Consider the following 27373-nt stretch of genomic DNA (forward strand, 5'->3'; position numbering starts at 1 on the left):
GGTCAAACGCGTAGACTTCCACCACGTTGACCACAACACCCAGGCAGACCGCAATCATGTCGCCCGCAGTCGAGGATGCTCATGCCCAATGGCTCCAACAGCTCGATGCTATGCGCAAAGCCATTGCCGAACTCAATCTTCCTGCCGATGCTGAAAAGGTGCCAGCGTACGGAGACGACCTTGAATTCGATGATGACGATTTCTCTGGAACCGCCAGCGGTGAAGATATCTGGGATATCATCAGTGATGAGTACGAGGAAGAGTACAGCAGTGACCATCTGGACCAATTCCTCGACGGACAAGTTACAGCAGAAGCTTATAGCCAGCAATGGCTGGCAGAAAAATGTTCCGAAGTAGCCAGAAGCAGTTCTGGCTTGGATTCAGGAGCCTTGAAAGAGCAAATATCAGCAATCTTATCCAGTGATAGCAATGGTAACGCATCGTACCAACCATCAACATACCTAGTATACTGACTATAATTAGACGAAGAGCTGCAGATGATGCTCGCCGATATTGTAGGCTACGGAGAGCTGGACCTGGTGGCGGATCTAATCTCACATCGAAAAGACATAATGCGATCCCTGCATGAACCTACTCCAGCTCAGGGCAACGGTGTCATGGGTCGTTTACAGACTCGAGCCGAACGTGAAGAAGCGTTGCGCCGAGCAGACTGGGAGCACAAGACAGCTGCATTAGCGCCTGCTATGGACCGAACGGGACCGCAATATCCTCACGTGTACCGGACTCACGAAGCTGGCAACAAGCTCTCAGCTTATGGCAAGAAGTACGCGCTACCTCCAGACACTGTGCACCGCGATAACAACCTCTACGAAGAATACGAGATTCCTGCAGTAGCTGTAGGCACTGTTGGTGTAGGCCGAAAGCTGCTGGAGATCCAGGAACTGGATGGCCTTTGCCAGCGCACCTTCAAAGGCTACAAGACACTTAACCGGATGCAGAGTCTTGTGTACCCAGTTGCATACAAGACCAGTGAGAACATGCTGATTTGCGCACCTACTGGTGCTGGTAAAACAGACGCTGCCATGCTTACAATTCTCAACACCGTGGCCAAGAACGTTGTGCCGAACCCGATTGACGAGCCGGATGCCACCGACTTTACTGTAATGACGGAAGACTTCAAGATCATCTACGTCGCGCCGATGAAGGCGCTCGCTGCAGAGGTTACTGAGAAGCTTGGAAAGCGTCTGGCGTGGTTGGGTATCAAGGCTCGCGAACTTACTGGTGATATGCATCTTACCAAGGCTGAGATCTTGGATACGCAAATTATAGTCACTACACCAGAGAAGTGGGATGTTGTCACAAGAAAAAGTACCGGAGACACCGAGTTGGTACAGAAAGTACGACTGCTCATCATCGATGAGGTCCACATGTTGCACGATGAGCGTGGTGCAGTTCTGGAGAGTCTGGTAGCACGTACTCAACGACAAGTCGAGAGTACTCAATCACTGATCCGGATTGTTGGTCTCTCTGCCACACTTCCGAACTACGTCGACGTAGCCGACTTTCTGCGGGTGAACAAAATGGCTGGCCTGTTTTACTTTGACGCTTCGTTCCGTCCTGTTCCTCTTGAGCAACATTTCATCGGCGCAAAGGGCAAGCCGGGTTCTGCAAAGTCACGCGAAAATGTGGAAAAGGTCGCGTTTGACAAGGTTGTTGAGATGCTCAAGCTGGGTCACCAGATAATGGTATTCGTACATTCGAGAAAAGATACAGTCAAGACTGCTAGGCGTTTGTACGACATGGCTATGGAGGAGCAGTGTACCGACCTGTTCGACCCGCAAGACCATCCTCGGTACGAGAACGCTGTGCGCGACATGAAACAGTCAAAAGGTCGAGAGCTACGTGAACTGCTTGGTAAAGGCATGGGTACTCACCACGCCGGTATGCCTCGTTCTGACAGAAATATGATCGAGCGTCTCTTTGCTGAGGGTGTGCTGAAGGTGCTCTGTTGTACAGCGACGCTTGCGTGGGGTGTCAACTTACCCGCTGCAGCAGTCCTCATCAAGGGCACTCAAGTCTATAACGCCCAGGAAGGAAAATTCACCGACCTTGGTATCCTGGATGTTCTGCAAATTTTCGGTCGTGCTGGTCGACCTCAGTTTCAGGATACTGGTGTTGGCTTCATTTGTACGACACACGACAGGCTTGATCATTACATGCGCGCTGTGACCGAACAACAGCCTATCGAGTCCAGGTTTTCCGCCAAACTGATAGACAATCTCAATGCTGAGATCTCTTTGGGTACAGTAACCACAGTGTCTGAAGCTGTAACATGGCTTGGTTACTCGTATCTGTTCGTACGGATGCAGAAGAGCCCGCTAATGTATGGTATCGAATGGTCGGAGATCCGCGATGACCCACAGCTCGTAGGACGACGCCGCAAGCTCATCATCGACGCTGCGCGGATTCTCCAGAGAAGCCAGATGATAATCTTCAACGAGACCACCGAAGATCTTCGAGCGAAAGACGTCGGGCGCATCGCCAGTCAGTATTACGTTCAGCAGTCTAGTATAGAGATTTTCAACACCATGATGCGGCCTCGTAGTACGGACGCCGATGCCTTGGCTATGGTCAGCATGAGCGGCGAATTCGACCAGGTGCAATCGCGTGAATCCGAAGAGAAGGAACTTTCAGCACTTAAAGAAGAAGGACATGTCATCACAGAAGTCAAGGATGGATATGCTACATCGCATGGAAAGACAAACTATCTCCTCCAGGCTCATATTTCACGAGCACGACTAGAAGACTTCACACTAACCTCGGACACAAATTACATAACCCAGAATGCTGCACGTATTGCGCGTGCGCTTTTCATGATCGCGCTTAATCGGCGTTGGGGTTACCAATGCCGGGTACTTCTTAGCCTTTGTCAGTCTATCGAACATCGATGCTGGTCTTTTCAGCATCCGCTGCATCAGTATGACCTTCCACAACCGGTTCTGCGTGCGCTCGACCATAAATACCCGTCAATACAGACTTTGCGCGATATGGACGCGATGGAGATAGGAGATATGGTGCATAATAAGAAGATGGGCGGCGTGATCGCCAAGCTTATGAACAACTTCCCAACTCTGAGCATCGAATCTGAGATCGCCCCGCTCAACAGGGATGTGCTACGGATACAACTATTCCTTACACCCGATTTCGTTTGGAATGATCGGCACCATGGTACTTCCGAGTCGTTCTGGATTTGGGTAGAGAACTCTGAGACATCTGAGATCTACCATCACGAGTTCTTCATCCTCTCACGAAGGAAGCTGTACGATGAACACGAACTCAACTTCACGATCCCTCTATCCGATCCTCTGCCTACGCAAGTATACGTTCGCGTCTTGTCTGATAGGTGGCTGGGCGCAGAGACGGTTCATCCCATATCTTTCCAGCATCTCATCAGACCTGATACCGAAAGCGTTTACACAGATCTGCTCAATCTCCAGCCTCTACCAATCGCTGCGTTGAAAAACCCCTTGTTGGAAGAAGTTTACGGACAGCGCTTCCAGTACTTCAATCCTATGCAATCGCAAATTTTCCACTGTCTATATCACACCCCCGCCAATGTTCTGCTTGGATCGCCGACTGGTAGTGGAAAGACTGTTGCTGCTGAGCTTGCAATGTGGTGGGCGTTCCGCGAAAAGCCAGGCTCAAAGGTTGTATACATTGCACCTATGAAGGCACTTGTCCGCGAACGAGTGCAAGATTGGGGCAAGCGACTTGCCGGGCCAATGGGTCTCAAGCTTGTGGAATTGACTGGTGACAACACACCAGACACACGTACTATCCGCGATGCCGATATCATCATCACGACCCCTGAGAAGTGGGACGGTATCAGTCGTAGTTGGCAGACTCGTGGTTATGTTCGCCAAGTCAGTCTGGTTATCATTGACGAGATTCATCTCCTGGGTGGAGATCGTGGTCCAATTCTGGAGATCATCGTCTCCCGTATGAACTACATCGCATCGCAAAAGAAGGATGGCTCTATCCGCCTGTTGGGCATGTCGACAGCTTGCGCCAACGCATCAGATCTTGGAAATTGGCTGGGTGTCAAAGAGGGCTTGTTCAATTTCCGGCATTCTGTTCGCCCGGTGCCCTTAGAAATCTTCATCGACGGCTTCCCCCAACAGCGGGGCTTTTGTCCGCTTATGCAGTCGATGAACAGACCTACTTTCCTTGCGATCAAAGCGCACTCACCAGAAAAGCCAGTTATTGTTTTCGTAGCTTCGCGTCGCCAGACTCGTCTGACAGCTCGTGATCTCATCAACTTCTGCGGTATGGAAGACAACCCGAGGCGCTTCTTGCACATGTCTGAAGACGACCTGGCCGTTAATCTCGACAGAGTCAAAGATGACTCACTGCGAGAGGCGCTGAGCTTTGGTATTGGTCTGCATCACGCTGGTCTTGTCGAGACTGATCGATCCCTGTCAGAAGAGCTCTTTGCGAACAACAAGATCCAGATCCTCGTCGCGACCAGTACACTTGCTTGGGGTGTGAATTTACCTGCCCATCTTGTTGTTGTCAAAGGCACGCAGTTCTTCGACGCCAAAACCGAAGGATACAAAGATATGGATCTGACAGATGTGCTGCAAATGCTGGGTCGTGCTGGCCGTCCTCAGTTCGACGATTCGGGTATCGCCCGCATCTTCACGCAAGATGCAAAGAAGGAGTTCTACAAGCACTTCCTGCATACTGGATTTCCCGTCGAGTCGTCACTGCACAAAGTGCTTGATAACCATTTGGGCGCCGAGATCTCTGCCGGTACCATTGCCACAAAGCAAGACGCGTTGGACTATCTGACTTGGACGTTTTTCTTCCGTCGTCTACATAAGAATCCATCCTTCTATGGACTTGAAATTTCGGCTGAAGAGCACAACACGATAGCCGCGCAATCCTTGGCCAACGACTATATGGTAGAGCTGGTCGAGACTTCTCTCTGTGAACTAGACGAGTCGTCTTGCGCGGTTGTGGAGCCAACAGGCGAAGTAGACCCAACTCCACTCGGCAAGATCATGAGTTACTACTATCTCAGCCACAAGACAATCCGCTACCTTGTAAAGAACGTCAAGCGTGACGCAACCTTCTCGGATGCTTTGTCGTGGATTTCACATGCGACTGAATATGACGAGCTACCTGTCCGCCATAACGAGGACCTCATTAATGCTGAGCTGTCGAAAGCTCTCCCAATTCCTGCGGACGATTTTGGTCTACCCATGTGGGATCCACACGTCAAGTCGTTCTTGCTCCTGCAAGCCCACTTCTCGCGCATCGACTTGCCAATCTCAGATTATGTCGGTGATTTGAATAGTGTCTTGGATCAGAGCATTCGTATCGTACAGGCATCGATCGATGTACTCACTGAACTCGGCTACCTTTCTTCGTGTGAGACGATGATTTCGATCCTCCAGGCTATCAAGTCTGCTCGCTGGCCGACCGATGGGCCACTATCGATTTTTGCAGGTGTGGAAGTCGACAAGGAGAAGAAACGTCTCGAACATCCCAAAGCTAGTCCAAAGACCCTGATTGAGACAACCACTGCATCTTCCGCAGTGCTTGAACGGGCAGCCAAGTTCGCTGGTGTTCCACACACTGGCATCAAGAGGTTCATGGAGCCTGTGTCTCGATTACCTGTCTTGAAGCTCGATCTAGGCAACGTCAATGCGCTCGGTTTGGACTTCAGGATCTCACGCCAGAATCCAGCTAGAATGCAACAAGGTGGCATACGCATCTTTGCTCCACGATACCCGAAGCCGCAGACAGAGGGCTTCTTCGCCATCATCTCGTACTCCAATACTGACGAGATCATCGCTTTGAAACGTGTCAATTGGCCTGATCCTAACAGGAATAGCGGACATGGACGAGGTGGACGCAGCGCAAATACATCTGGAGGTGCACACTCCAGATTGCAGGCTTCTACCAAGGTCTCGCTGCCGCCGGAAGCACAGGGTAAGAAGGTGGATATTAGCGTGTTGAGTGACTCGTACCTGGGTATGAAGTGGAAGATTGAGGGGGTTGAAGTGCCTGAAGCACCTTTAGTTGATGCTTACGGGAAGGGCAAGGAAAAGGCTTAGTGACGCGGATGCAGTAACCTGCTTTCCACATCACATACGCGTGACGCCAGAGGAATACATAACATCAATGCGCGTATGTAGTTTAATGTGCAATTCACAACAGCAAGTACTGTATAACCTCATCGTCGTCTATCCTCAATCTCTCCAAATCACTTTTGTAATCAAGAACATCAACATGGTTCTCCCCCAGCAGTCTTGGACCTTCTTTATACGCCCTCTCGTACAGATGCTTCGCGTCCCCTCTTCTCCCAGCCTTCTCCATTACAAACCCCAATATCCATACACTTTCTACCGTCTCTTGCTGCATTCTTCCTAGAACCCTCTCTCTCATCTTCAACATCTGCCTCGCTAATGTCTCCGCTTCCCGTATCGAGCAAGATGTGCCTTCACACGCTAGTATATATGCAAGCTCACTGGTAATTTGCAACGACTCTTTGTTCTCCTCGGGAAACAGCCGTCTGTAGCCATCAAGCGCACGTCGGAGGTACGCTTCCGCTTCCTTGTGCTTTTCCCGAGCGACTAACGCTCTCGCAACCCCAACAAGAGATTCATACACTCTTTTATTGCCGTGTGAGAGTGTCCTTTCCTTATACACGAGCGCCTCTTGGAGGTATGTTCCAGCTTCTGCGGAGCGGTTGTCGATATGCAGGCTTAGGCCGATAAGTTCGAGCGCGTTGCACCATTCGACGTCGTGGACAGTGGGAGGTGTGTTGCGATGGTGGAAGGCTGCGTTCCATGCGTCGTAGGCGTCCGGGTGGTCATCTGCTCTTAGGGCCCAGAAGGCAAGTTCGTTGCAGCAGCTCTGAACATCAAAGCCGAGAGCTTCGAGTGCAGATGTTACGTAGTTGGCGGCCATAGTGTCTTGTGATTATGGTGCAAGCACAATGTCACGGCGATGAAGGAGCCCGTGAGGAGGGCATGCAATGACTTTCCAAGAACGAAGCAAGTCATGAAGATGAGCGTGCACGCGTGAAGATAGTAGATTACTGTCATTGGTGATGCATGAGTGTCGCTTGGATCACTCGTATACGTGCTATGAAGTCTGTTACTCCTCTTCACCTTCGCGCCGCGAATCGGCATCTGCCAACCATTGTTTGGTATCCGCTTATATCCTTTGCCTCTTTCTTCATCGAACGCTGTTCTTCATGTCTGTGCAGCGTGTCTTCCCTCGTTTGTATCTGTACGCTTTGTGCTCATCGCTTCATGGTATGTGGCGCACTGCGTGTGGTAGTCATGTGGTAGTAAATGTGTATCGAACCGCTGTGAATCAGCTCAGTCATCGCCAAAGACGATAAAGCTCGCCTCTTCCTCGATCTCGAAGTAAATTCCATCACCGTCACCATATTCGTCACCATATTCAGAGCTTTCTTCGTCAGAATCAAGATCCTCCCAGTCACTATCTCCGTCGTCATCTTCGATCTCATTGATTGAGTCAAGAGCCAATTGTGACTCCTCGTCTTTAGAAATGTGACTCTCGTCGACTGACTCTTCTGTTTCACCAACATGATAGACCTTAACCTGGGAGTAGTCTTCCGAATCTTCCGAGATCTGATCCTCGTCCTGTTCCTCCAGTGCCACAACCGTATATTTCCCAGGCTCGTATCGAGGAGATCGCCGGTGGAAGTAAGGGTTTGGTCGTCCAGGCGCGAAATCAGTATCTTGAGCAAAGACTACTGTCGCTTGCTTTTTAGTGCGCGGTAGCTTTTCCAAGCACCCTGTTGTTTCTGACCAGTACAGCTCCACCGCCTTCGCTGCGGTTTGCGTCTCTTCGTGTCTTGCCTCTGGGTGCTGTGTGGACCATGCAGCCTCTTCTTCAGCCATGGCCTCCAGTCTCGACAGCTCCTTGAGTGTGCTAATCTTCCCCTTGCACCAGGCGCTATAGACTGTGTCTTGGTGCTCAGAACTGGTGAGTGTACAAGAGGGCGCGTGACCACCAGCGCTTTTAAGAGCTTCAGTCAGAACGTTCATGTATCTGACGTGCAACTCAATAGTACAGACGGGACATCGTGGTTGTGGCTGATCCGCTGCTATGGGGTGCATTGCATGCTGACATACCGATGCAACTGGCGAGTCGAACGAAGACGACGTTACTTCGGAACGACTATCTGAGATGTGACCAGTGATATCATCGAATATGTCCGAGAAGTATCCTGAGTCTTGTCGTTTCAGCCACTGGTGGAAGTCTTCGTATTCGTGTGCTGAAGGAATGTAGCCTTGCTCAGCTGGTCTAACGTTGGTGTGCAAGCACTGCCATCGCTTGTATTGCTTCAGCTCCTTGGGCGGCATGATGACGCTTGCCGGTATCTTTGTGCAACTCATGGTAGTGGTGGGTTTTGTGTCTGCTTGTGTGGTGCAGGGCTTTGGTTGCAGTTATTATGTCACGGAGGGCGTAAATCGCAATGTAGAACTGGACGTGCCCGAGGTCTCGTCCGGTGGATGAAGGACGTGGCCGGCGAACAAAGTCACGCGTGTGCGACAACCACGGTTGAGCGGTTCGTTTGCGGAGAATGTGATCACTGGTACCGGAAAAACTCCTGGAAGCGCGGATATGCCTTCGAAGAACTTCTATTCGGCTACTGCTGCGGGCACTGTCGTGATGGTTGTGCACGCGCTGTGAACGGCGGGTATGCGAAGAGTGTTTCGGATCGCGCAGACGCCCTTTGTCACAGATCAAGACTTGTGAAGGGGACGGTCGCTACGTTTTCGCGTCAAACGTCTTTTTTGGACGTTTGCCCTTCTCGCCAGTAGAATTTTATTCGTGTAGAAATATTCGGAGTCCCGGTATCGCGTTCAAACGCGGTGACGAGTGCTGACGGCTTCGCCCAACTTGGCAATCTTAGGGAGATTTGAGTACCAGAAAAAAGCCATGATTTTCGGGCAGATATAATCCATTCCTATCGCGGTTCGTGTTCGTGTGAATATTGGGAGGGTGTCGCCGCCGTTGATTTGGGCCGGCGTCGGATGCTAATGTGGGGGAGGCGGCGTCCCTGGAGCAGGCGGGGCAGACGCGTCTGCTATAAATGAGGCGGGTGCGAGGGTCTTCTGTCGGGCTTCACTGTCGATCGCGAATGGTATCGCGTCTTCAGTGTGGGTAGGGGTGTAGGTCCGTTTAGGTGTGAAAGGGTCAAAGAGCTTTCGTGGGCTGGGCTTCGATGGTGCGGGCAGTCCTGCGTCATGACCCTGACTCATTTAGGGGACGCTGTGGCTGTGCCATGATTTCAGCCACTCATTTTACTTCACACATCTCAGCCGACTCTTCACAAAGCAAACAAAAAACAAAATAAGGTTTCACGTAATACCGGTTTGCGCAACTGCCACCATGACGCCCATTTTCCAACATTGTCCTAGAACTAGCTCAACGGCCTCGCTGCTCTGGCAATGAAACACTGCACCTGGCATACCTCTTCGCTCGGCAGCCCAATCTCGAGATTTTCCTGTAAAATCTCAAATTTGAAATCGCCCAGCCCAGCTTTTTCCATGTGCTTTTTCATGTCGCCCTGTTTGTATTGTGGGGGTTTGACTTGGCCTGACTGCTGAACAGCTTCGCTGCTCAAGTGGCTATACAGATCCTGGACGAACAACACCCCACCAGGCTTCAACCGCCCACCCAAAAGTCGAACAGCATCTTCCGCAGATGGAAAGTGGTGCAGAGCTGACCCGACTGTGATGAGATCAAAATTCTGATATTCTTCATCAGCCAAAAGAGCGGGTTCGGGTGGCTCCAACAACAAGTTTCCGACAATGGCTGCAACCTTTTCGCGGCCAGGACCGAACTCTTTCGTATTATTTCTGTACCTCTCAATCATGGCAGAAGACGCATCGACTGCATGGATTGAAGACACGTACGGCCCGAAGATCTGATCACATAGTCAACAGAGAAACCCTCACTTGCACTCCAATTTCACACACGTTGCTGAGAAATCCAGGCCCGCATGCGTAATCTAGCATCCGAACTTCCCTGCCCACCTCTATGCTACCGGAAAATTTAGCCCAGTCGATGCCGGCGAAGGAAACTCTATCGCGTATCATCTGGGCGAGCTTCTGGCGATTGGCCTTGTTGATCGGGCGCTCTTCGAACCAGTCTGATACTTGTCTATCACACTGTTAGCTCTACAGCACTGCAGCCTCTTCAAATAGTACTACTCACCCTATATCGGGTTCCTGTAGTAGGGAAGTCATTGTGTTTAGAGATGCTCTATCATACAGTACTACATTAATATGCGAATCGCTACATGCCCGTGAAGCACATTTTATACAGAATCTTTCGATAACACTTGTTGATGAGTACCTAATTAATGTCACTCGAATTTGCATAAGTCTCCGTCTTCACGGTTGTCGGCGACTTTTCATAACCATGTTCGGATACTTGAGGGCTTCACTGGAGCAACACAGGAATTGTCCGGTTGAGAGGGCAGAACATCAGAATCAAGTGAACTTAGGGGCTAACTAAACGTAGAGACATGCTGTGCGCACTGAATTGTGTGACAGAGAGAGCGTTCCTGGCGCTTGCTCACGATCGGATCGTAAGCTCTCAGAGTGCATCAACATCAACCAGCGCGCATCGGGAGATTCCTTCTATACTAACTCGAACAGACACTATCGGCCCTCACCATGTCAACCCTTCAGTCTTCTTTCAACGTCATCTCTCAACGTCATCTCTTAACGTCATCTGCTTTGGTTGCAGGATCCTTTCTGAGCCCCCGGGTTGTTGCATTGGTGTCCGTCAAGCCGCGCAGTTCCTTCGTAGCACTGCATACAACAGAGAATTAACAGGTACACTCAGCTTATCCATTACTCTACAGCGTATCACAGCATTGACATAGCCATCGTCCATACATATATGTAAATAAGCTAGAAGTCTACGTTGGCTCAACACATTTAGTTTTATTCTATTACATCTTATCGTAAATCCCAGAGTCGAATATTTGTCGACTTCGGTTTGGGGTTTCCCTGCATAGAGCGGAATGCATCGTATTTGCTTTTGGTGCGCAAATGCTGTCGTACATTGCCGATGCCTAGGCAATCTCCTCGTTAACAGGATCAGCACCGTTTGGACCCCAATTCTAGGTATTGTACGCTTACCGGTAAGCTGCGGACCATTAATGAGCCACTACGCCTTGTGGAACCTAAATCTGCAAAGATGAGCTCAGCTCGAGACACGGTTCGAGCGCGAACTTTGCAGTCGCTGGAATGCTGCTTATCCATGTCTATGAATCCAAGCCAGTCACAGGATGATCTTGCGAGTTGACAAGTGAGGCAACTCGCAATGGTTATATTGGGAAAGACTGTAGCGAGGTACACAGCTTGAGCACGCCGTCCTCTCCCCGTTGCTACTCAAGTGTGACTCCAGATTCCGGGGTCAAAGTTGCGGGGTTGTCGGAAGCCTCCCGCGCTTCGCTACATCCTCAGAGGAAGATCACTACTCGACCCCACCACACCGTATATCAACGAGCGAGCAGGGCTTATCTTCGCCAGCTGATATGCGCTCGGCATCTCCGGGCTAAGAGAAAGTGCATGCAGTAGTACTGGGCTCGGCGAATCACCAACCTAATATTAGTTCAGCTCTCAGCCCTGGCCTAAGGCCACATGCAGCTGAGCTTCCAGGAAATGCCAGAGTACTATACTTCTGATGGGATACCATAGTATTGCGCTGGACACCTAAAGGTTGGCTGTATCATACGATGAAGTTGTGTCGCGCGACCATTATCGGGCAATCGCATATTCCTTTCAGTCCTTAGGCCATGGTGCGCTCACGGTAGATCTTCACCTGTCGAAATGTATAGCATACTGGGTTGCTTCCCTACTATTTATGCAGCTGATCGAAGTATAGCTACCTAGTACGCAACGGATGACAGCGCCGTCGCCCAACATCATCCGGTTACAGCGATGCTGACAGAACGCCTTATGAATCCCGATTGGTTCTCTTCATGGCTAAATATTAGCTGCTGTGCTTACTATGGTGCAGGAAGCAGGCATTAGCGTAGATGCAGATGATCCATAGTCCAGATGTATACGGGCGCACTCAGGCGTGCACGCTACCCTGTCCCTACCCTTCAAAGTTCGTTTCTCACATTCTTTTGAGGCGCAGCCGCATTGGGCCTATACCAGGCTCAAGGACTTGGATCCCTCCGTTCAGATTCCGACCCACCCTTCATACCTAGACTCTTCCATTGAACAAGATGGATCACCATGACCAACACCACGACGATATGAGTAGTCCTCGGAGCTACACCGATAGTCAATGGAGCCCTCCTCCACCAGGGTTCCGAGAGCTCGATCAGATATATGCAGCGGATGGTTCACCTCATACCTACTCTAACCCGAACTCTCCACCAGCAGTATCCCCACCTCTACCGTATGAACATGAGTATCATCAACATCCCCAACCACAAAACTATGAAACCTATCAACAAGGGTATGTCGCTTTCGCTTTATCAACAGATTCATCGCAAAAAACCAAGCCGTCTCTTTACCTAGCCTCGTGATCTGACTCTTCGACAGTTATTCAACGGAGAAAGAGACACCATACGGCACAGTCGCTCCAATCGGCAAACCTACTCCGGATTTTGAGGGTCCTGAAGTGTAAGTACCCCTGCTTGAACTGTCTATGATACATGTACTGATCTCTCACACCGACATCTAGAGTCCCAGGCCAGTTCAGTCATTACCCTCATGGGGGTCGACCAATGTCACCCTCATCACATGGAGGCACCACCCTTACCTCTCCCCACATCCGGCCATATGGATTCAAGGAACATGTCGACCCATACGACAATCATGAAGCTGCTCCTCCGCCCGTGCCACCGAAAGATGATCGGAAATGCGGCATGAAGAAGCGGACGTTCTTTATTCTCATCGGCGTTATTGTCATTGCGATTGTTGCTCTCGCTTTAGGACTCGGTCTGGGACTAGGATTAAACAAGGACGACTCGTAAGTTTCCAATACACGTATCCTATCTCATACACAAGGCGCTTAAACTATACAGAGATGAGGGCACAGTGCATCCCTACTGTCGCGAGAATCCTGAGTCATGTATTGGTGGCTCTCTCAATTCTGAGTACCTGTCGAAAAAGGGCGTCTTCAGTAAGTTGTTGCTCACCATACAAATTTGAACAAACGCTGATTTGATACCTACCGCGTCGCAGATGGTACAGGTATCGCTCTAGCTGGAGAGTCTTGGAACAAAGGCCAACGACGAATCTTCACGCTTTACTTCCAGCACCATACAGGCGACATCAGATTTATGCAGTATACCACGGACAGGAAGTGGATTGGTGGAGGCAAAGCCCAGACCGTTGCTGGTGATGCAAAAGATGCATCACCTATATCCGCAGTCGCTTTTGCCCTTAATGAGACCCAATATGTGAGTATCATCGAGCAGTCTTGTCGCGCGCCAGAATTGGCCAGCTCCCCACTCTCGAGTAATATCCTAACTTTGAATAGTTCCATATCTTCTACATTGATAAGAATAACACTGTCAAGCAACTGATCCAGTCCAACACAAGCGACATCTGGCAGCCAGGACCACTCAGCGACCTCAACCTCAAAGCCTTCGACTCACCGACTACTGGCTTGCAAGCTTGCTACAAGGGAAATTTTTACGGTGATAACGACTATACAAAGTTTCCCACAGCTTCAGGTCTCAATAATACAGAGCAATTCGAGGGACAAACAGGCATGGTAAGTTTCAGAAGTAAAAGCTATCCTCGAAGCATACACTGACCGCATTACCATCGCTACAGAACATCTGGTTCGCTACCGATGACTCCACCTTCCTTCAGTACGCCTGGTACAGCGGCCAAAAAGATACATGGGCGAAAATCGAACCATGGTCCGGGTTCAACGGACATGCCGGCGTAGGCTGCTACAGTTGGGGTGCAGGCACCACATCGTATGCCATGCTGAACAACAAGGACAACGATGTGGAGTTTTGGTGGAAAGACACCAACCAATCCGCTCCATCCACGCCGACACACCCCATCAACTCCTGGCAAAACGCCAGCATGGGCGCCATCAAGGATGTGTACCCCATCACGTCTCTTGGCTACACAACGTACTTTTACGCGCAAATGGCGGATCGAAGTATCAAGGGGTTCAACATCACGTACAATGCTGAAAACACAACGTACATCGAAGACGAAACATTCACAGTTACTGATATATCAAACTCCGTGGTGGGACTTGGCGGCACGCATCTCACTGTTACAGCATTTGCTGAGAAGCGTGGAGAGGAAACGTTGTGGGACAGTCTCTATGTTTTCTTTCAGACGGCGGGTGATGATATCACGGCATTTACGAGGGGCCTGAATGGGGGTGAGTGGACAAAGGGGTCTTTGAGTATTCCAGATGAGTGAGCATGGGGTGTAGCGACGGACTTGATGATCTGCTTACGGTCGTTTGCCATTTGTGTTTTTTTAACTCGCATCCTATTGAGGATTGGTGTCAGGCGTCTGGGACGTGATACCTTTCATACAAACATAGTAGTCCGATCTGTTAGTTTGAATGTATTGCTCGATTTACGGCATCGTCGTATAGTACTTGACACGTCTCTATGACATCGTGTTATATGAATGCGCAGAATCATAGACGTTATCCAACTCAGCGTCTGAGAACGGTACTAGTTCTTGTCCTTCCAAGTACCAGCACCAGCACCAGCACCATAACCAGCAGTGGGCAGTTTTCCTGGAGACGAAAATGGTAAGCGATGGAGCCGTACACAGCGGGCAGATGGTGGTCTCGTTGGAAAGCGATTGCGTCGTTCAGTCCTTGAGCCGCGTACCTGCAATATCTTCCTGAGCGTCTCTGACGAGGAAGCTTAGAGACTCGTTAGCACTAGTTACCTACAAAATACGACATGATCATTCAACTTACTTGTACCACAAAACAGTCGGCAGAACTGTGCCCAGATGCCACAGGCTATGTGCATCAATCATACCCTTCCAAGGCGGGAAATCCAACAACTCCAGACTCATAGCCGAGATGATCCAGGCAACACACAGACCAGGCCAGACAGCCCATGTCCTCCCAATCTTCTGGTACTGGACGTAACTGAAGCCACTCCAGAGCAAGTTGGCTACGACGCCAACGGCAACATTGGCAGCCATATTGTACGTATAATCCCAAGACCAGAGCGAGAGGTACAGGACGTGAAGCGTATACAAGGTGATACAAAGCCCCGTCCAGAGCCTCAGCAAGCTCTGTTTCCTTGGCTCCTTCCTGTCCAGTCTGAACACCCTAATAGGCGCGTAATACAGCCCATATAGAACATTCGCGCCAGCCGCGAAGTAATCCAGCTTCTCTGTAAGCCCAAAGTCCCTGGTGTGGAAGATCATGCTGAAAGTCCAGCTCGCCAGGCCCACGTATCCAAACCACAGGTAGTATTTCCGCAGCGGATACGAGGCAGGAATCTTATCGCGGAGCTGCGACATGCCCCAATCGTGCGCAAGGTAGTTGAAGAGGGAGAAGACGACGCTGAATGGCTCTTGCATGCCCATGAAGCGGTAAAAAGGCCATTTGCCGTGGAATTGGTAGATGGGCTGCATGTATGGAGGGTCGCGGGCGAGGCGTTGGGCAGTTACAATGTGTTGGCATGTGTAATCGCATTCCGAGGGACAGTCCCAGAGAAGGAGTCGGCGGTGGAAGGCTGCGCGAGTTGTCAGTACTAGGCATGAGACTGGGAATTGGGAACAAATCTGGGTAGCATACGTATCGATGTGCCATCTGGGCCGCAGTTGGCTTCTTTACAGACCTGTGGACATGTTGTTAGTCACACATGCTCTTCTGGTCGAGAAACCGACTCCCATCTACACGTACCTGTACACAGTCCTTGAAATCAGGCAATCTGTCGCCCAAAGACGCCTGCGCTGTTCCACCCAGCAGAAGCAGAACAGCGAGGGTGTGCCATGCTGTAGCTATCCGGAACTTCATCATTCACTAGTGTGAGGCAATTGCGGCTGCCATGCGATTGTGTCTTCAGTCTCCTCCAAAAGTTCCCAAGTCGCGTGTCGCAGAGCGATGGATCGACAGGGTCTTGGCGGGCCGGTAACTCCGTCGTTTCCCCTGGCCTAAGGGCAAGTCCGCTGGGAAGTCGATTGACAACAGCAACAACAAATCTCACAGCATGGACAACTCTGTGTCCCTTGATTTCGTCTATTGGGTTTCTAAAGGCTCTTGCATCGTTCTTCAGTGCTCAAGATAGCTAACGAATGGGTCGATTCTGTGGGGAGAACCCACAGTGCAGACGGTATTCGACAACCTTTCGGCAACCCATGGCATTTTTGTCCACAACACCGTCAATATATTCGATGTAAATTTCAAAATATCCATAATCAAATCACCAGGGCGTATAGCTCAGTGGTAGAGCGCCTGCTTTGCATCTTAATTGGGCAAAATTGCAGGAGGTCTGGATTTCGATCATCCATCCGTCCACAGCTGAGTAACGAGTCTTCGGGCTCGCCCATGTTTTTTTGTTAATTCATGCCCCACAGACAAATGATCTTGGAAGCCTTGCTTGCGTATACTGTACCTCCCATGCTTTCAAGTATGTTCGTCTCTTTTTTTTTCAATACTATTACTGTATCTATCGTACTCGCTGGTTCTAAACGCATACTATCGTTCGTGTCGACAGGTCCGACATCCAAACTTTGCAAAGGGAGTGTAGAATCAAAGGATAAACTGCCTGCACTCACGAGGCTGACGCCGCGCGAGCATTGTGACTATCTGGACATTTGTTGCGGTGAAGGTCACTCCCTTGGTTGACAAGTAGACGTAGTTTTGAACTACTCTTCATCGATTTAATCATTCTTAGGTGCTAAAACTACGGCAGTATGGTCTCCTCCCTCAAAAGTCCAAGTATTCTAAGAAAAAGCACCATAGGGTAATCGTAGAACCAAAACTCGGAACCCAGATGATAGCTGTGGTCGACACGAACATATGACCATGTACTTTTTCATTCCTGCGTTCTCACTCATGATCTAGCTGAAAAGCATTCGCATTACCACGGAACTACCAAAAGGTGCAGCCCGACAAAAACCGTATTCGCCGCCCATGTTGCCTCCCAGAAGACGAGATGTACGTCTAAGCCTGGATGGCACGTCCCAAAGCACCACCAGTGAACTGCTGATTCCTTCCTCCCCTTGGTCCGCCTCCTCCACGACCACCACCGCCACGGCCGCCTCCTCGGCCACCGCGGTTACCACGTCCACCTTGCCTCTCAAAGGCATTGGCGGTACCTTGTGTGCGTTGCTCCAGTGTCTTCTCATTCGACTCGATGAGGCCTGACGCCTTGTCTGATAAGCTCAGTGCGAGCGTCTGGAGTCTTGACAGCTCAACACCCTTCCTGAAGATGATGGCCGAGTTGACCTGGTCAAGAGCAGCGGCGAGTTCCTCGTGTGAGATCATCTTTGAGACGACCGCCGAAACCTTGCGCTCTGACAACTCAAACATACCCGCTAGAGTGGAAATGGAGAGTGTGTCGTAGAAAGGTGCGTACGTGAAGAGGTAAGTGCGGAGACCCTCCTCTTGGATTTGCGAGGACAGCATTTCCTTGATCTTCTCCGAATCGGCCATCAGCTCCCAGATCTTGATCGAGTTGATGAACTCGGCTGCCTTCTTCCATTCACCAGCAGACAGTGCCTTCGAGGCTTGCATGACGTGGTCACGAGTGTTCTCAGGCGGTCCAGTGAAGATCTGGCGCTCATGGTACTCTAAGAGACGACGGTAGGTCTTGCTGATCACCCGCTTCCTGAGGTCTGGTGATGAGCCGAGTTGTGCGAGGAGAGGAATCTCAAGCAACATAGAGCAAGTCAAGTAGACGCACTCTAGCAGCTCAAGGTTGATGTGCATGTGGAAGGGAAGTTGTCGTTGACGCTCAAGACGCTCTTGCTCGGGCGAAATCTGGGAGTACCGCTGCATCTGCAGACCTTGTGCGAGCAACTCCTTCTGCCTGTTGCTACCGCAGATCTCTTGTAGCGAAGTTTGTGCTTCGTAGACGAGACCGGCGCGGAAAGCACAAAGGCCGACCTGAACCAGCGCACGGTTGAACAAGATTTGTGTGTTGACGTCGAAGTTGCTGATAGTCTCTTGCAAGTGAGACATGAGCATCATGTCGCGAGCCTTGTAGTACTGGTCGTGAAGAGACAAGAAGTAAATCTGGCACAACATGGCGCGAGCGCGAATGATGCCCTCGCTGTTCTGGAACAGGTATGTGCATAGGGTTTGTACGAGAGAGGCGGTGTCGTTGGAGATGGCGCGGGGGGTAATCTCAGAGTCAAGGCTCTCTGGAATTGCCTTCCAAACGTTGTTCTCGAGGATCGTGATGACTTGCGAGGGCTGTGCATGTTAGCATGAACGGATACAAAAGGGTAGAACATTCGCATACCTTGAAGTAGACGTGTTCCAATCTCCGCATAACGATGCGGTTCAGTGGTTCTTGTGGAAGTTCTAGGCTTGGGTTCTTCTTCATGCTCTCAACGTATACCAATGTGCGTACGAGCTGAGCGTACAGAAGTGCCTCGTCGGTCAACCGTTCGATGTACTCGGAAGTGTGTGGGTCGATGTGCTGCAGCGAGCGAGTAAGTTCGTCGTCGAGCCTCTCAACAAAGGAAACGATGCTTCCTGGGATGCGGAAGATCTCGCCTGGTGTGATAGTGGGCAGCTTCTCGTCGTCCTCCCACTCCTCGGCGTTCTCAATGACAACAATCTCGTTGCTGTCCTCGAGGATCTGGAGGAGCTTTCCGAATTCTTGGTCCGCACTAGGCATTGTTAGCAATTAGCGGCCATGTAACGGGTCGGAAATACTCACAGCTTCCACTGCTCCTGATGCATGTGGCTGGCAGTACCGGAGGTCAAATCGAAGCGCGTCGAGATAAGGGTCAGAAGAACGCGGACCTTCTGGTAGTCGTTGACGGCCACGTCGAACAACTTCTCCAGTGTCCGGATGTGCTCCAGCTTGTCCGAGTTCTTGCGACCGCGCTGCTCGACAATAGCACGCAAGTGTTTGAGGATACCCTCAGCGGTGTATAGGACAGCCTTGCCACCAGCTCCGACTGTGATGAAGCCATCGTCGGTCGCCTCCTCAACGACGTCGGTACCGAGTTGAGGGATCTTGTTCTTCTTCTTCTTTTCCTTGGGTGCCTGAACAATCTCCTCCTCCTCGCGCATGAATTCCTCCTTGTTCTCCCGGTATGCGTTGATGTCCTTCTCGTAGTCGCGGTTGTGCTTCTTGATCTTTTGACGGACAGCGTTGAACCCACGACCGTTGACAGCGTTCATCTTCTTAGGAGTGACCTTCTGCTTCTCGTGTGTCTCAACTACAGCCGTCTCGAGGTCGGCGACGGCCTGAATGTAGAGCTTGGGGATCTTGCCATCGTTCTGCTTGGTAAGGGTTGGCACCTGGCGGATAAGCTTGTCGAACTCTGTATAACCATAATGTTAGCAATGTTCGTGTACCCCGCCACCATGGCTCATGCCGCCCTTCAGGGCTATTTCTGAAGTGAACATACGTTCGGAAATGACAGCCCAGTCGCTGATCTTTTGCGCATTCTCAATGAGCCTAATGGTTGCCTCCAACTCGTCGAAGCGCTTGTCCTTGGCACTCTTCAGCACCTTGTTCACATCCTCGTCGTCGCTCTCGCTGTCGCTGGAAGCGTCCTTCAAGAAGCGGTTGGCACCAGTTTCCGAACCCGAGTCGGAGTCGGAGTCGTCGTCATCGGACTCATCATCGGAATCCTTGTCGCTGTCTTCCTGTTCAGACTCCTCGTCGTTGGAGTAGAGTTCCTCCTCGCTGGACTCTTCCGAGGAGCTGTCGCTGGCGGCAAAGAAACGGGACGCCATGATTGCGGTTCTCGAGAGTTGGGATTTGCCGGAGGGGTCGGAGGCAATATATGTGGCAGGCGCCGGTGTGGGTTGACCAGAGTTACTGCCGCCTTGTTTGAACTTTCCGCAACCGAATTTCGAGCAGGCGCCAAGCCATGACTGTGTGCCCCGCGCCTAACCCTAAACAGACGCGAACACATTCACCCCAGTCGCACGCTACCACTGAAGTGTGCCAACGCCAGTTCCATGTTGAGATGATGAAATGATCAATGCTCACCAGGCATTCAGTGAGAGTTCCCAATATCTATTGACTTAATTTTCGTCCTTGGCCGAACTACGTACTTCAAGCTTGTCCCAGTCCGATTTCATCTCACTTTTGACATCTCTGTCACACAAGCCATAATGATAAAAGCTCAACGCGCATATTCATGGCTACGAAAACACAGCCAAAGGGTTTATGAGAATGCTTCTAAAAGTACACGTGCTGCCATACACCACTGCCCCGATTGCTGAGCGCTTTTGAGTCATGGCTCGACATCTGGCGACACCAGTCATGCTGTTGAATATGCATCTGATCCGTCCTGCTCTGTATCATCCAATCAAGGTCCAGCTTACCTCGCTCGACGAATCACAGCGCATGTCGTAGAGTCATCAATCTGATACAGCAGAGAGCCCCGTCTAAAGCCAGGTGAAGGCACTGAGTATCAACAGGGCATACTACGATTTGAGCAGACCGTATGAACGATATGCGGCCTGCGCGGTCATCCGAGTTTGGCTCCACCCGTTGGTAGCATGATGTTGCTTATCCATGTTTCAAACGACGATACTGACGGAAGCACCATGAGGAAAATGGTCATCAAGGAGAACTCAGAACGCCGCGACTCATCCACCGTCGGATCTCCACGCCGTGCAAAGCGTTGTTTTCGTGATATGAGAACTACTCATTAGAGCCGTCCCCTCACTGCCAATGATTCTGACCCATGAAACCTTCTTCAAGAGTCCGGTCTTCCAAATTTCGTACAAAGTTCTGGTTACGGTTCGAGTTGCCTGCTCGCGATCCTCTTCTCCTAGCGGCACTGCTCGCGCTTTCAGGGGCGCCATCAGGCGGCGGCGGGTAGTATGCTGGTGACGGTTGCAAACGGACGGGCGCATTTGGATCCAGATGACTCATGACCCTCTGGAGCGCGGGTGGGATCCCTGATTGTCCCGACTGCTGCTGATCCATCGTGGTTGCTCGTTGCCGTCCTGCGCGGGTCGTGGCTTGGGCATACAGGTTCTGAGGCTGGTTGTACTGCCGCGGCTGTTGTGGCTGCATCATATTCATCGGCTGGCCATATTGTGCTGCTTGAGCAGGGTAAGGCGGAGGGGCGCCCTGATGGTTTGGAGGGTACATGTTGTAGGGATTTTGCTGAGCCTGCGGACTTTGTGCAGCGGCGTACTGGTTCATCTGCATGTTCGCATACGCAGCGTGTTGGGCCGCTTGGGCTTGTTGCTGCTGCGCAACGGCCTGCTGTTGTTGCTGCTGACGCTGTCTGCTCATGCCCTCATATCGCTGTTGCTCCTGAACGCCAGGTGCTGGGGATCTGCTCGAGCCGGACTTGAGAGTCATTGGGGGTACGAACGGCCCAGTGAACTTGGCCTGAGTGATGAAAGGATGCAACTTGGCTTGTGCAGGGGTCCAACGTTCTAGAGGGTTGAGGTTCAGCAGTCCTTGAGCAAAGTCGATGAAGGCGGCTCGGTTGGACATTTCTATCAATCGTTAGTTGTGACAGCAACTTGGTTCATGTGCTTGCTTACCTCGCTCGATCTCGTTGGGTTTCATGTTCTTCCGCGGCATGGGGTAGTTTTTGATAATGTCTGGCAGGGTCGTAGCCGAGAAATATTTCTTGCTGGGTTGTTCCTTTGTGCCGTGCTCCCGTGAATACTGGTCCATCGACTTGAGTCGGTACTGCTTACGACCGTACTCATCCTGCGACTTTTCGTAGAATTCGCCTGACTGCTTGCCCATTTCGAGCATCCAATGAGGGGGCAGCCCAAGCATCTCTGTTATCCTTGACACTTGGTTGTACTCAGACGAGCCAGGAAATAGAGGTAAGCCGAGGAACAACTCGACTACAATGCAACCCAGTGACCACATGTCAATTGCCGCCGAGTATGGTAGACCCAGCAGGACTTCGGGGGATCGGTAGAATCGCGATTGGATGTACGTGTACACAGTCTGACGTTCGTCGCATGCGGAGCCGAAGTCGATGATCTTGATGATTGGACTCTCAAGGCTATCACTGGGTCAGCGTATGCACATCACCACCAAATTGGTTACCTACTTCTTCAGAAGAATGTTCTCGGGCTTCAAGTCGCAATGTATCAGCTTCGCCTTCCCAAGCAATGCCAGACCGTTAATTAGCTGCTGTGCGAACACGCGGACCAGCGTGGTAGACAACCCACGGAACTGGTTTTGTTTGATTAGCTCGTACAGATTGACGCTCAACAGCTCAAACACTAGACACAGATGTTGCCTGTGGATGAATGTGTCCTTGAGTCGCAGAAGATGATGGTCGTCATTCTTGTCCATTTGTTTATTCAACTGCGTCACGTTAGTCTTGCCTATACTTGCTTGTCATGGGACACTCACCAGATCAAGCACAGACACCTCCATCATACTCTGGTTGAAGTATGCTGTCCGGTTCTTGATGACCTTTACTGCGACAACCTCCTGTGTCTTCAAATTTTGGCACTTGACGACCTGTCCGAAGGTACCCTGACCCAACACATCCAGAATCAGATAGCGGTTCTTGTGCCCAGATTCTTCCGATCCCAGGATGTCGTTCACGTAGAGAATATAATCGCTGTCCTCGTTGTCATAGCCATCGTTCTTGACACCCTTGCTCGGTTTCGTGAGTACTCGGCGAGGATTGCGTGATGACTGGTAGTTGAAGCCGCCATTGCACAGCTTGTATGTCATGGGCAAATGTGCAGTGAGGGCTTGCAGAGGCTAAATATCACTATCAGCACATGGTTCCTATAGCAGACTGCTCAACCTACGCTAATAAACCCGCCCTCTGGATTGGCGCGACGAAAAGGCGGCTGGGCATTGATCTTGGGTTGCAAGTCGGCAGTGTTGACACACTTTTCGAATTTTGGCACCGGGCCTCGTCCTATGGGAGGGAGTTGTGGAGGAGGGTTCGAGTTAGCAGATGCGCGCGGCGATCGAGCGTCTCTGTTGTAGACTGCGTTTAGCTGCGCCGTGGCGGATTGCGGGTAGAAACTCTCTGGGCTCATGTTTGACTGTATGGGCGGCAGTTGAGGCGCATGCGGTCGGGAGGCTAGAGCAATGCTAGTCAGTATCGCAGCGCTAAGACGGGAGTAAACCAAAGCACAAGATGGACGTACACGGCGGAGAGTAGTAGTTGTTGTTGTTGTTGGGCGGCGACATGTAAGGATTGTTGCGCGTCGGGCTCTGCCGGTTGCCTTGACTCTGCGCTTGGGCCTGAGGGGTAAAGCTGGTGTAGTTCTGGCCAGCTTGCTGTGCGCCGGCCGAGTAGGTTGAGGTAGGAGAGAGGTTCATAGGCGAGTATCTGCGTGCGGCGGCACTTTCCTCTTGCTGCAGGTACTGCTGCGAATGCCTCTGTTGCTGTTGTGGGCGCGCCATGCTGTTCAGCCGTGGCTTGTATGCATCCTCCATGGGCACATCGCCATCTCCGTCGTTGTAGTCGGGTCCGCGGCTAGCAGTGCCGCTGGGCGATTGCAGCGGCATTGAACTCTGGCGTGACGGGGTTGCGTAGGGGTCCTGCTTGATCTGCGAAGACACGCTGGCGTCTCTCGAGGCGTGGGGAGAGGACGTCATGCTGTGCGAGTACCGATTGCCCGGTGCCTCTGAGTAGGCCGTCCACTGTGGCTCCATGGCAGCCGGAGATTGCGGGTGCTGAGGGTTGCAAAGCGACTGTGTCGCAGGAAGAGACGCCAATCAGTCGTCACTGCGGGTGTTGCATGCCGAGGGTACGCGCTGGCTGGAGAGGTGGGCTGAGCTCCGTCAAGCTGCGACTGCGGCGCAGCACTCGCGTCTCGATTGCAACGGGCGTGCGTGGGCTGGAGGTGAAGGGGAGCGCGCTTGTTGTTATGGGCCTGGCCGTACGAGCCTCGAGGGGACGGGGGTGCGTCGTCTGGCTGTTGCGGGGTGTGGTGTGTTACGTGGTCAACGGCTGTACGCTGTTCGCAGCAGGACCTGGAGCAGCCGCAGAGGAACAGACGCGCAGATTGGTGCGCACGAGCGAGTCTTCACAGGGCAGAAGGGAAAGGATGGGTTTGAGGTCAGCGTAGCGCTGATGTCGGCGCCATTGCAACATGCATGGAATTGGGCTCTGTCCTTGGTTGCGCTAGTGACCAAAGCGGCCAACCTCCTCACGCCCATCATCGTGGGGTGATTGCTGCATTTCACGCTCCTCGTCGCGCCTTGCTGGCTGCCGTTTGCTCCTCGACCCTTCCTGCCCCAGCTACACCACACCCGCCCGCCAGAATTACGCTGTGCTGCACTGCTCGCTGTTGGGCCGCGTCCGCTTTCAGGGTCCTCAAACAGGAAGGCGCGACCCTGAATGCTACTTAGGCTGTGATATCAATTCCAAACAAGCGTTGCTTTTTTATGCTCGCCTTCTCCACCGCGCACAACACGCAATGCAGGAGTGCGATTTGCAATTCAAGCGGCTGACGGATAAGCGAGTGGGCATGGTCAAAGACGTCATAGTAGCAGTCGAAGCAAGAAAAGTAGAAGATTACCTATGTACAGTTTTTAAAAGCACAAGCCATGCCTGCACATCACTCGCGCATCTCGTACCCTCCCAGGACATCGCCATTGTCCCACTTGGCTGGCTTCTCAAAGATGCTCCTCACCATCTCACCTCCCCTTGTCGCAAGCACCGAAAGAAGCGTGTCGCTCAGCTGTCGTCGTCGTTAGCACGTCTCGTCTCCAACAGTGACATGGAGCACAACTTACACCATGCGTCGTTTCACAGCAGCCTTGCAACCAGACACCAGCATCTTCGCCAACGCTCTTCTCTGTGAAGTTGATCTTGTAGTCCCGCTGCACCTGCCACTTGGCGCCCTCGAGCTCTCCGCCGGGCATCAAGTGTCGCGCATCCTTGAGCAGCGTCTCGTGCAGGTCTCTGTAATAGCCTGTTGCTACAAAGACGGCATCGACGTCCAGCGTCTCCTGCCTTTCTTGCCCACCCGCACACTCGGAGAAATACAAGGGGCTAGTGTCTTGTACCTGCAAACGCACACCACCCTGCCGAACCGGCGAGTCAGTCACGTCAATGACGCGACGGTATGGCATTATACGGTGCGGCCAGTTCTCTTCTTCGGCAGCCGAGTTGCCATGACGAATGCGTTGTAGGTAGAGCGTTTCGTAGATGTGCTCGAGGAGAGGGAGGCGAACGACGCCGTAGTTGGTGCCCTTGTCTTCGATGAGCGTAGTTGCCCGGAGCTTGGGCGCGCGGTTGAATGTGCAGTCTGTTCGCGAAGGGTTGAAGATCTCGTTGACACTGGAATGGTTAGCAGGCAAACACTGTAGCTGGTGGCCGTCACTTACAACGGCGAGTCGTCACTTGGTCGCAGCGCTCCTCCCTTGATCAGCATTCGTGTTCGTGCGTTCGGATAGTTTGCGTGTAGGAAGTCGAAGATTTCAGCGGCACTCTGGCCGTTGCCAATCACTGCTACGCTGTACGGTGCGTTGTGGTCTTTCAGGAGCTCTTTTGACATGAACGAGAACTTCGACGAGTGGATAACTCTGGGGTGGTTCGTGGGGAACGGCGCGGGGATGTTGGGCCTTCCACCCGCAGCGACAACTACGTGTTTGGTTCTCCGCGACTCGGTGCGGCCTGTCAAATGGTTACGCGAAACCACGGTGAACGTAGTAATCTCGCCATTCGGTGACTTCTCTGGCATGATCTTGACGACTTCCTGGCTATACGCTACAACGTCCTCAAACCAGCTAGCGCACCACTTCATATAGTCCTCGTACTCTACACGAGCTGGTAGGAAGGTGTTGAGATTGGCAAACTCCACCAAACGATCCTTCTGATGCAGGTAGTTAATGAAGGTGAATTCGCTCCTCGGGTTGCGCATGGTAGCCATGTCTTTCATGAAAGTAATCTGCATCTTGGCTCCTGGTAGGAGCATACCAGCGTGCCATGCGAATTGCGACTGCTTCTCGAGAAAAGCGACTTTTGGTGATCTGCTCTGCAGACCTGGAACATCTACAAGGGAAGGGTCTGTTCCATCCAAAGCATCATGCAGGGCTACGCCAATAGCTAGTGAAGCTGGTCCAAAACCGACACAGATCAGGTCGTGTAATTCATCTTCTGGGGTGTATCGGAGGTGTGACCGGTTCTCAAATGTGGGAAGCTGGCTCTCTTCAAAGTTCTCGCTCAAGATACCATTGAACGCTCGTTGCACGGCTGGGGCCGGTCCTTCGGATGTGGTCGACGACATTTCCGCGTGGGGACTCATGTTTGCGTAAATGAACAGCAGGTATCACTACGAAAAGCACAGCGTCGTTAGTATCGTCAATACAACAGGCGCGACATAACATGCGTCGCTTTGCTTCATAGACTTCAGAAACACGTACGCTGACGGGTTTTACTGACGCTCCAGAGGGAACTTTTAGACTGAGCAATCGGCCGTGAAGGAGCTTAATCCGCAAAACTGTACGCGCATAGCCGAAAGTCAGCGGATTCATGTGATAAAACCAATGACGTCTACACTAGACGCGAATGAACAACACGAGTGGACTGGCAAGTGCCAACATACCTAATCAACCCTTTACTTGGAAATCGCAAGAGACTTCAATCGCTGGATATTCATACAGTCGCCGTCTCCAGGTTATGGAAAAAGTCTACGAGGGCCACGACTTGCATCTGGACCATATCCGTGCCCAGGATCCGTTCTTGCGTATAGCTCATCCATGTCGATCGAGGACCGCTGCCACGCTCGTCAGAGAATGGTCCGATGTCACTTCGTAAGAGTAGACCCTGACGGTCCGTTCCAACCTGGTGTCACCACCTGGTTCGCTAACCAAATGATAGTAGCACAATCCCCATGTCACTGATCTACGGACGCGCCATCTGATAAGATGACGGAGCTCAGGCCGTCGAGCAAAAAGCTCACCTGGCGCCCATGGAACGCATGACGGAGGCAAAATTTTCAGGCATGGCCCCGCTACACTTGTCCTCGAATCGCATCGGCTGGTTCGAATAAGTTTAGTCTCCGTGGGGTCGTGGGTAAAGTATCAGCTTGGCGGAGTAGAAATTATCAGATGGAAATGGATCAATCCATCAGATTAGATGAAGAGATTTCCTGCGAGTTCGGAGCGGCCTCGGTCTTACTGGTCCATGCCCAACAACACCACCATCTAACTGCATGTCTCGGCGTTGTTACTAGGCTCGGTTAGCACGCCGCTGCCGCCGATCACTCGAAAGCAGGT

At 51.7% G+C, this 27373-nt stretch overlaps 10 protein-coding genes across 10 annotated transcripts; 2 read left to right on the top strand and 8 right to left on the bottom strand.

Annotated features, from left to right (window-relative positions):
* Positions 1–56: 56 nt before the first annotated feature.
* AA0111_g903 (putative helicase) lies at positions 57–6083 on the top strand (the record flags this gene model as incomplete). Its single annotated transcript, XM_028655543.1, has 2 exons — positions 57–432; positions 484–6083. The coding sequence occupies 2 exons, from the start codon at positions 57–59 to the stop codon at positions 6081–6083; spliced, it is 5976 nt and encodes a 1991-aa protein (XP_028511120.1).
* Positions 6084–6177: 94 nt separating this feature from the next.
* Positions 6178–6939, bottom strand: AA0111_g904 (hypothetical protein; the record flags this gene model as incomplete). The annotated part of the gene is made up of 1 exon (XM_028655554.1): positions 6178–6939. One exon carries the CDS (start codon positions 6937–6939, stop codon positions 6178–6180), a length of 762 nt encoding a protein of 253 aa, XP_028511121.1.
* Positions 6940–7355: 416 nt separating this feature from the next.
* Positions 7356–8402, bottom strand: AA0111_g905 (hypothetical protein; the record flags this gene model as incomplete). The annotated part of the gene is made up of 1 exon (XM_028655565.1): positions 7356–8402. The coding sequence occupies one exon, from the start codon at positions 8400–8402 to the stop codon at positions 7356–7358; it is 1047 nt and encodes a 348-aa protein (XP_028511122.1).
* A 645-nt stretch (positions 8403–9047) lies between these two features.
* Positions 9048–9272, bottom strand: AA0111_g906 (hypothetical protein; the record flags this gene model as incomplete). The annotated part of the gene is made up of 1 exon (XM_028655576.1): positions 9048–9272. The coding sequence occupies one exon, from the start codon at positions 9270–9272 to the stop codon at positions 9048–9050; it is 225 nt and encodes a 74-aa protein (XP_028511123.1).
* Positions 9273–9433: 161 nt separating this feature from the next.
* Positions 9434–10262, bottom strand: AA0111_g907 (hypothetical protein; the record flags this gene model as incomplete). Its single annotated transcript, XM_028655587.1, has 3 exons — positions 9434–9940; positions 9993–10176; positions 10231–10262. 3 exons carry the CDS (start codon positions 10260–10262, stop codon positions 9434–9436), a joined length of 723 nt encoding a protein of 240 aa, XP_028511124.1.
* A 2000-nt stretch (positions 10263–12262) lies between these two features.
* Positions 12263–14438, top strand: AA0111_g908 (hypothetical protein; the record flags this gene model as incomplete). Its single annotated transcript, XM_028655598.1, has 7 exons — positions 12263–12498; positions 12585–12665; positions 12727–13014; positions 13070–13167; positions 13230–13447; positions 13528–13764; positions 13827–14438. The coding sequence occupies 7 exons, from the start codon at positions 12263–12265 to the stop codon at positions 14436–14438; spliced, it is 1770 nt and encodes a 589-aa protein (XP_028511115.1).
* Positions 14439–14701: 263 nt separating this feature from the next.
* Positions 14702–16011, bottom strand: AA0111_g909 (hypothetical protein; the record flags this gene model as incomplete). Its single annotated transcript, XM_028655609.1, has 5 exons — positions 14702–14766; positions 14864–14898; positions 14956–15727; positions 15790–15832; positions 15898–16011. 5 exons carry the CDS (start codon positions 16009–16011, stop codon positions 14702–14704), a joined length of 1029 nt encoding a protein of 342 aa, XP_028511116.1.
* Positions 16012–17160: 1149 nt separating this feature from the next.
* Positions 17161–19917, bottom strand: AA0111_g910 (Eukaryotic translation initiation factor 3 subunit C; the record flags this gene model as incomplete). The annotated part of the gene is made up of 4 exons (XM_028655621.1): positions 17161–18414; positions 18464–18836; positions 18887–19499; positions 19587–19917. The coding sequence occupies 4 exons, from the start codon at positions 19915–19917 to the stop codon at positions 17161–17163; spliced, it is 2571 nt and encodes an 856-aa protein (XP_028511416.1).
* A 940-nt stretch (positions 19918–20857) lies between these two features.
* Positions 20858–23800, bottom strand: AA0111_g911 (Dual specificity protein kinase; the record flags this gene model as incomplete). Its single annotated transcript, XM_028655632.1, has 6 exons — positions 20858–21648; positions 21697–22175; positions 22224–22483; positions 22532–22891; positions 22942–23222; positions 23290–23800. The coding sequence occupies 6 exons, from the start codon at positions 23798–23800 to the stop codon at positions 20858–20860; spliced, it is 2682 nt and encodes an 893-aa protein (XP_028511415.1).
* Positions 23801–24708: 908 nt separating this feature from the next.
* On the bottom strand, positions 24709–26400 carry AA0111_g912 (L-ornithine; the record flags this gene model as incomplete). The annotated part of the gene is made up of 3 exons (XM_028655643.1): positions 24709–24831; positions 24887–25433; positions 25481–26400. The coding sequence occupies 3 exons, from the start codon at positions 26398–26400 to the stop codon at positions 24709–24711; spliced, it is 1590 nt and encodes a 529-aa protein (XP_028511414.1).
* Between the last annotated feature and the right edge of the window lie 973 nt (positions 26401–27373).

Source organism: Alternaria arborescens (assembly GCF_004154835.1).
Source record: "Alternaria arborescens strain FERA 675 chromosome Unknown contig_2, whole genome shotgun sequence".
Classification (NCBI taxonomy): Eukaryota; Fungi; Ascomycota; class Dothideomycetes; order Pleosporales; family Pleosporaceae; genus Alternaria; species Alternaria arborescens.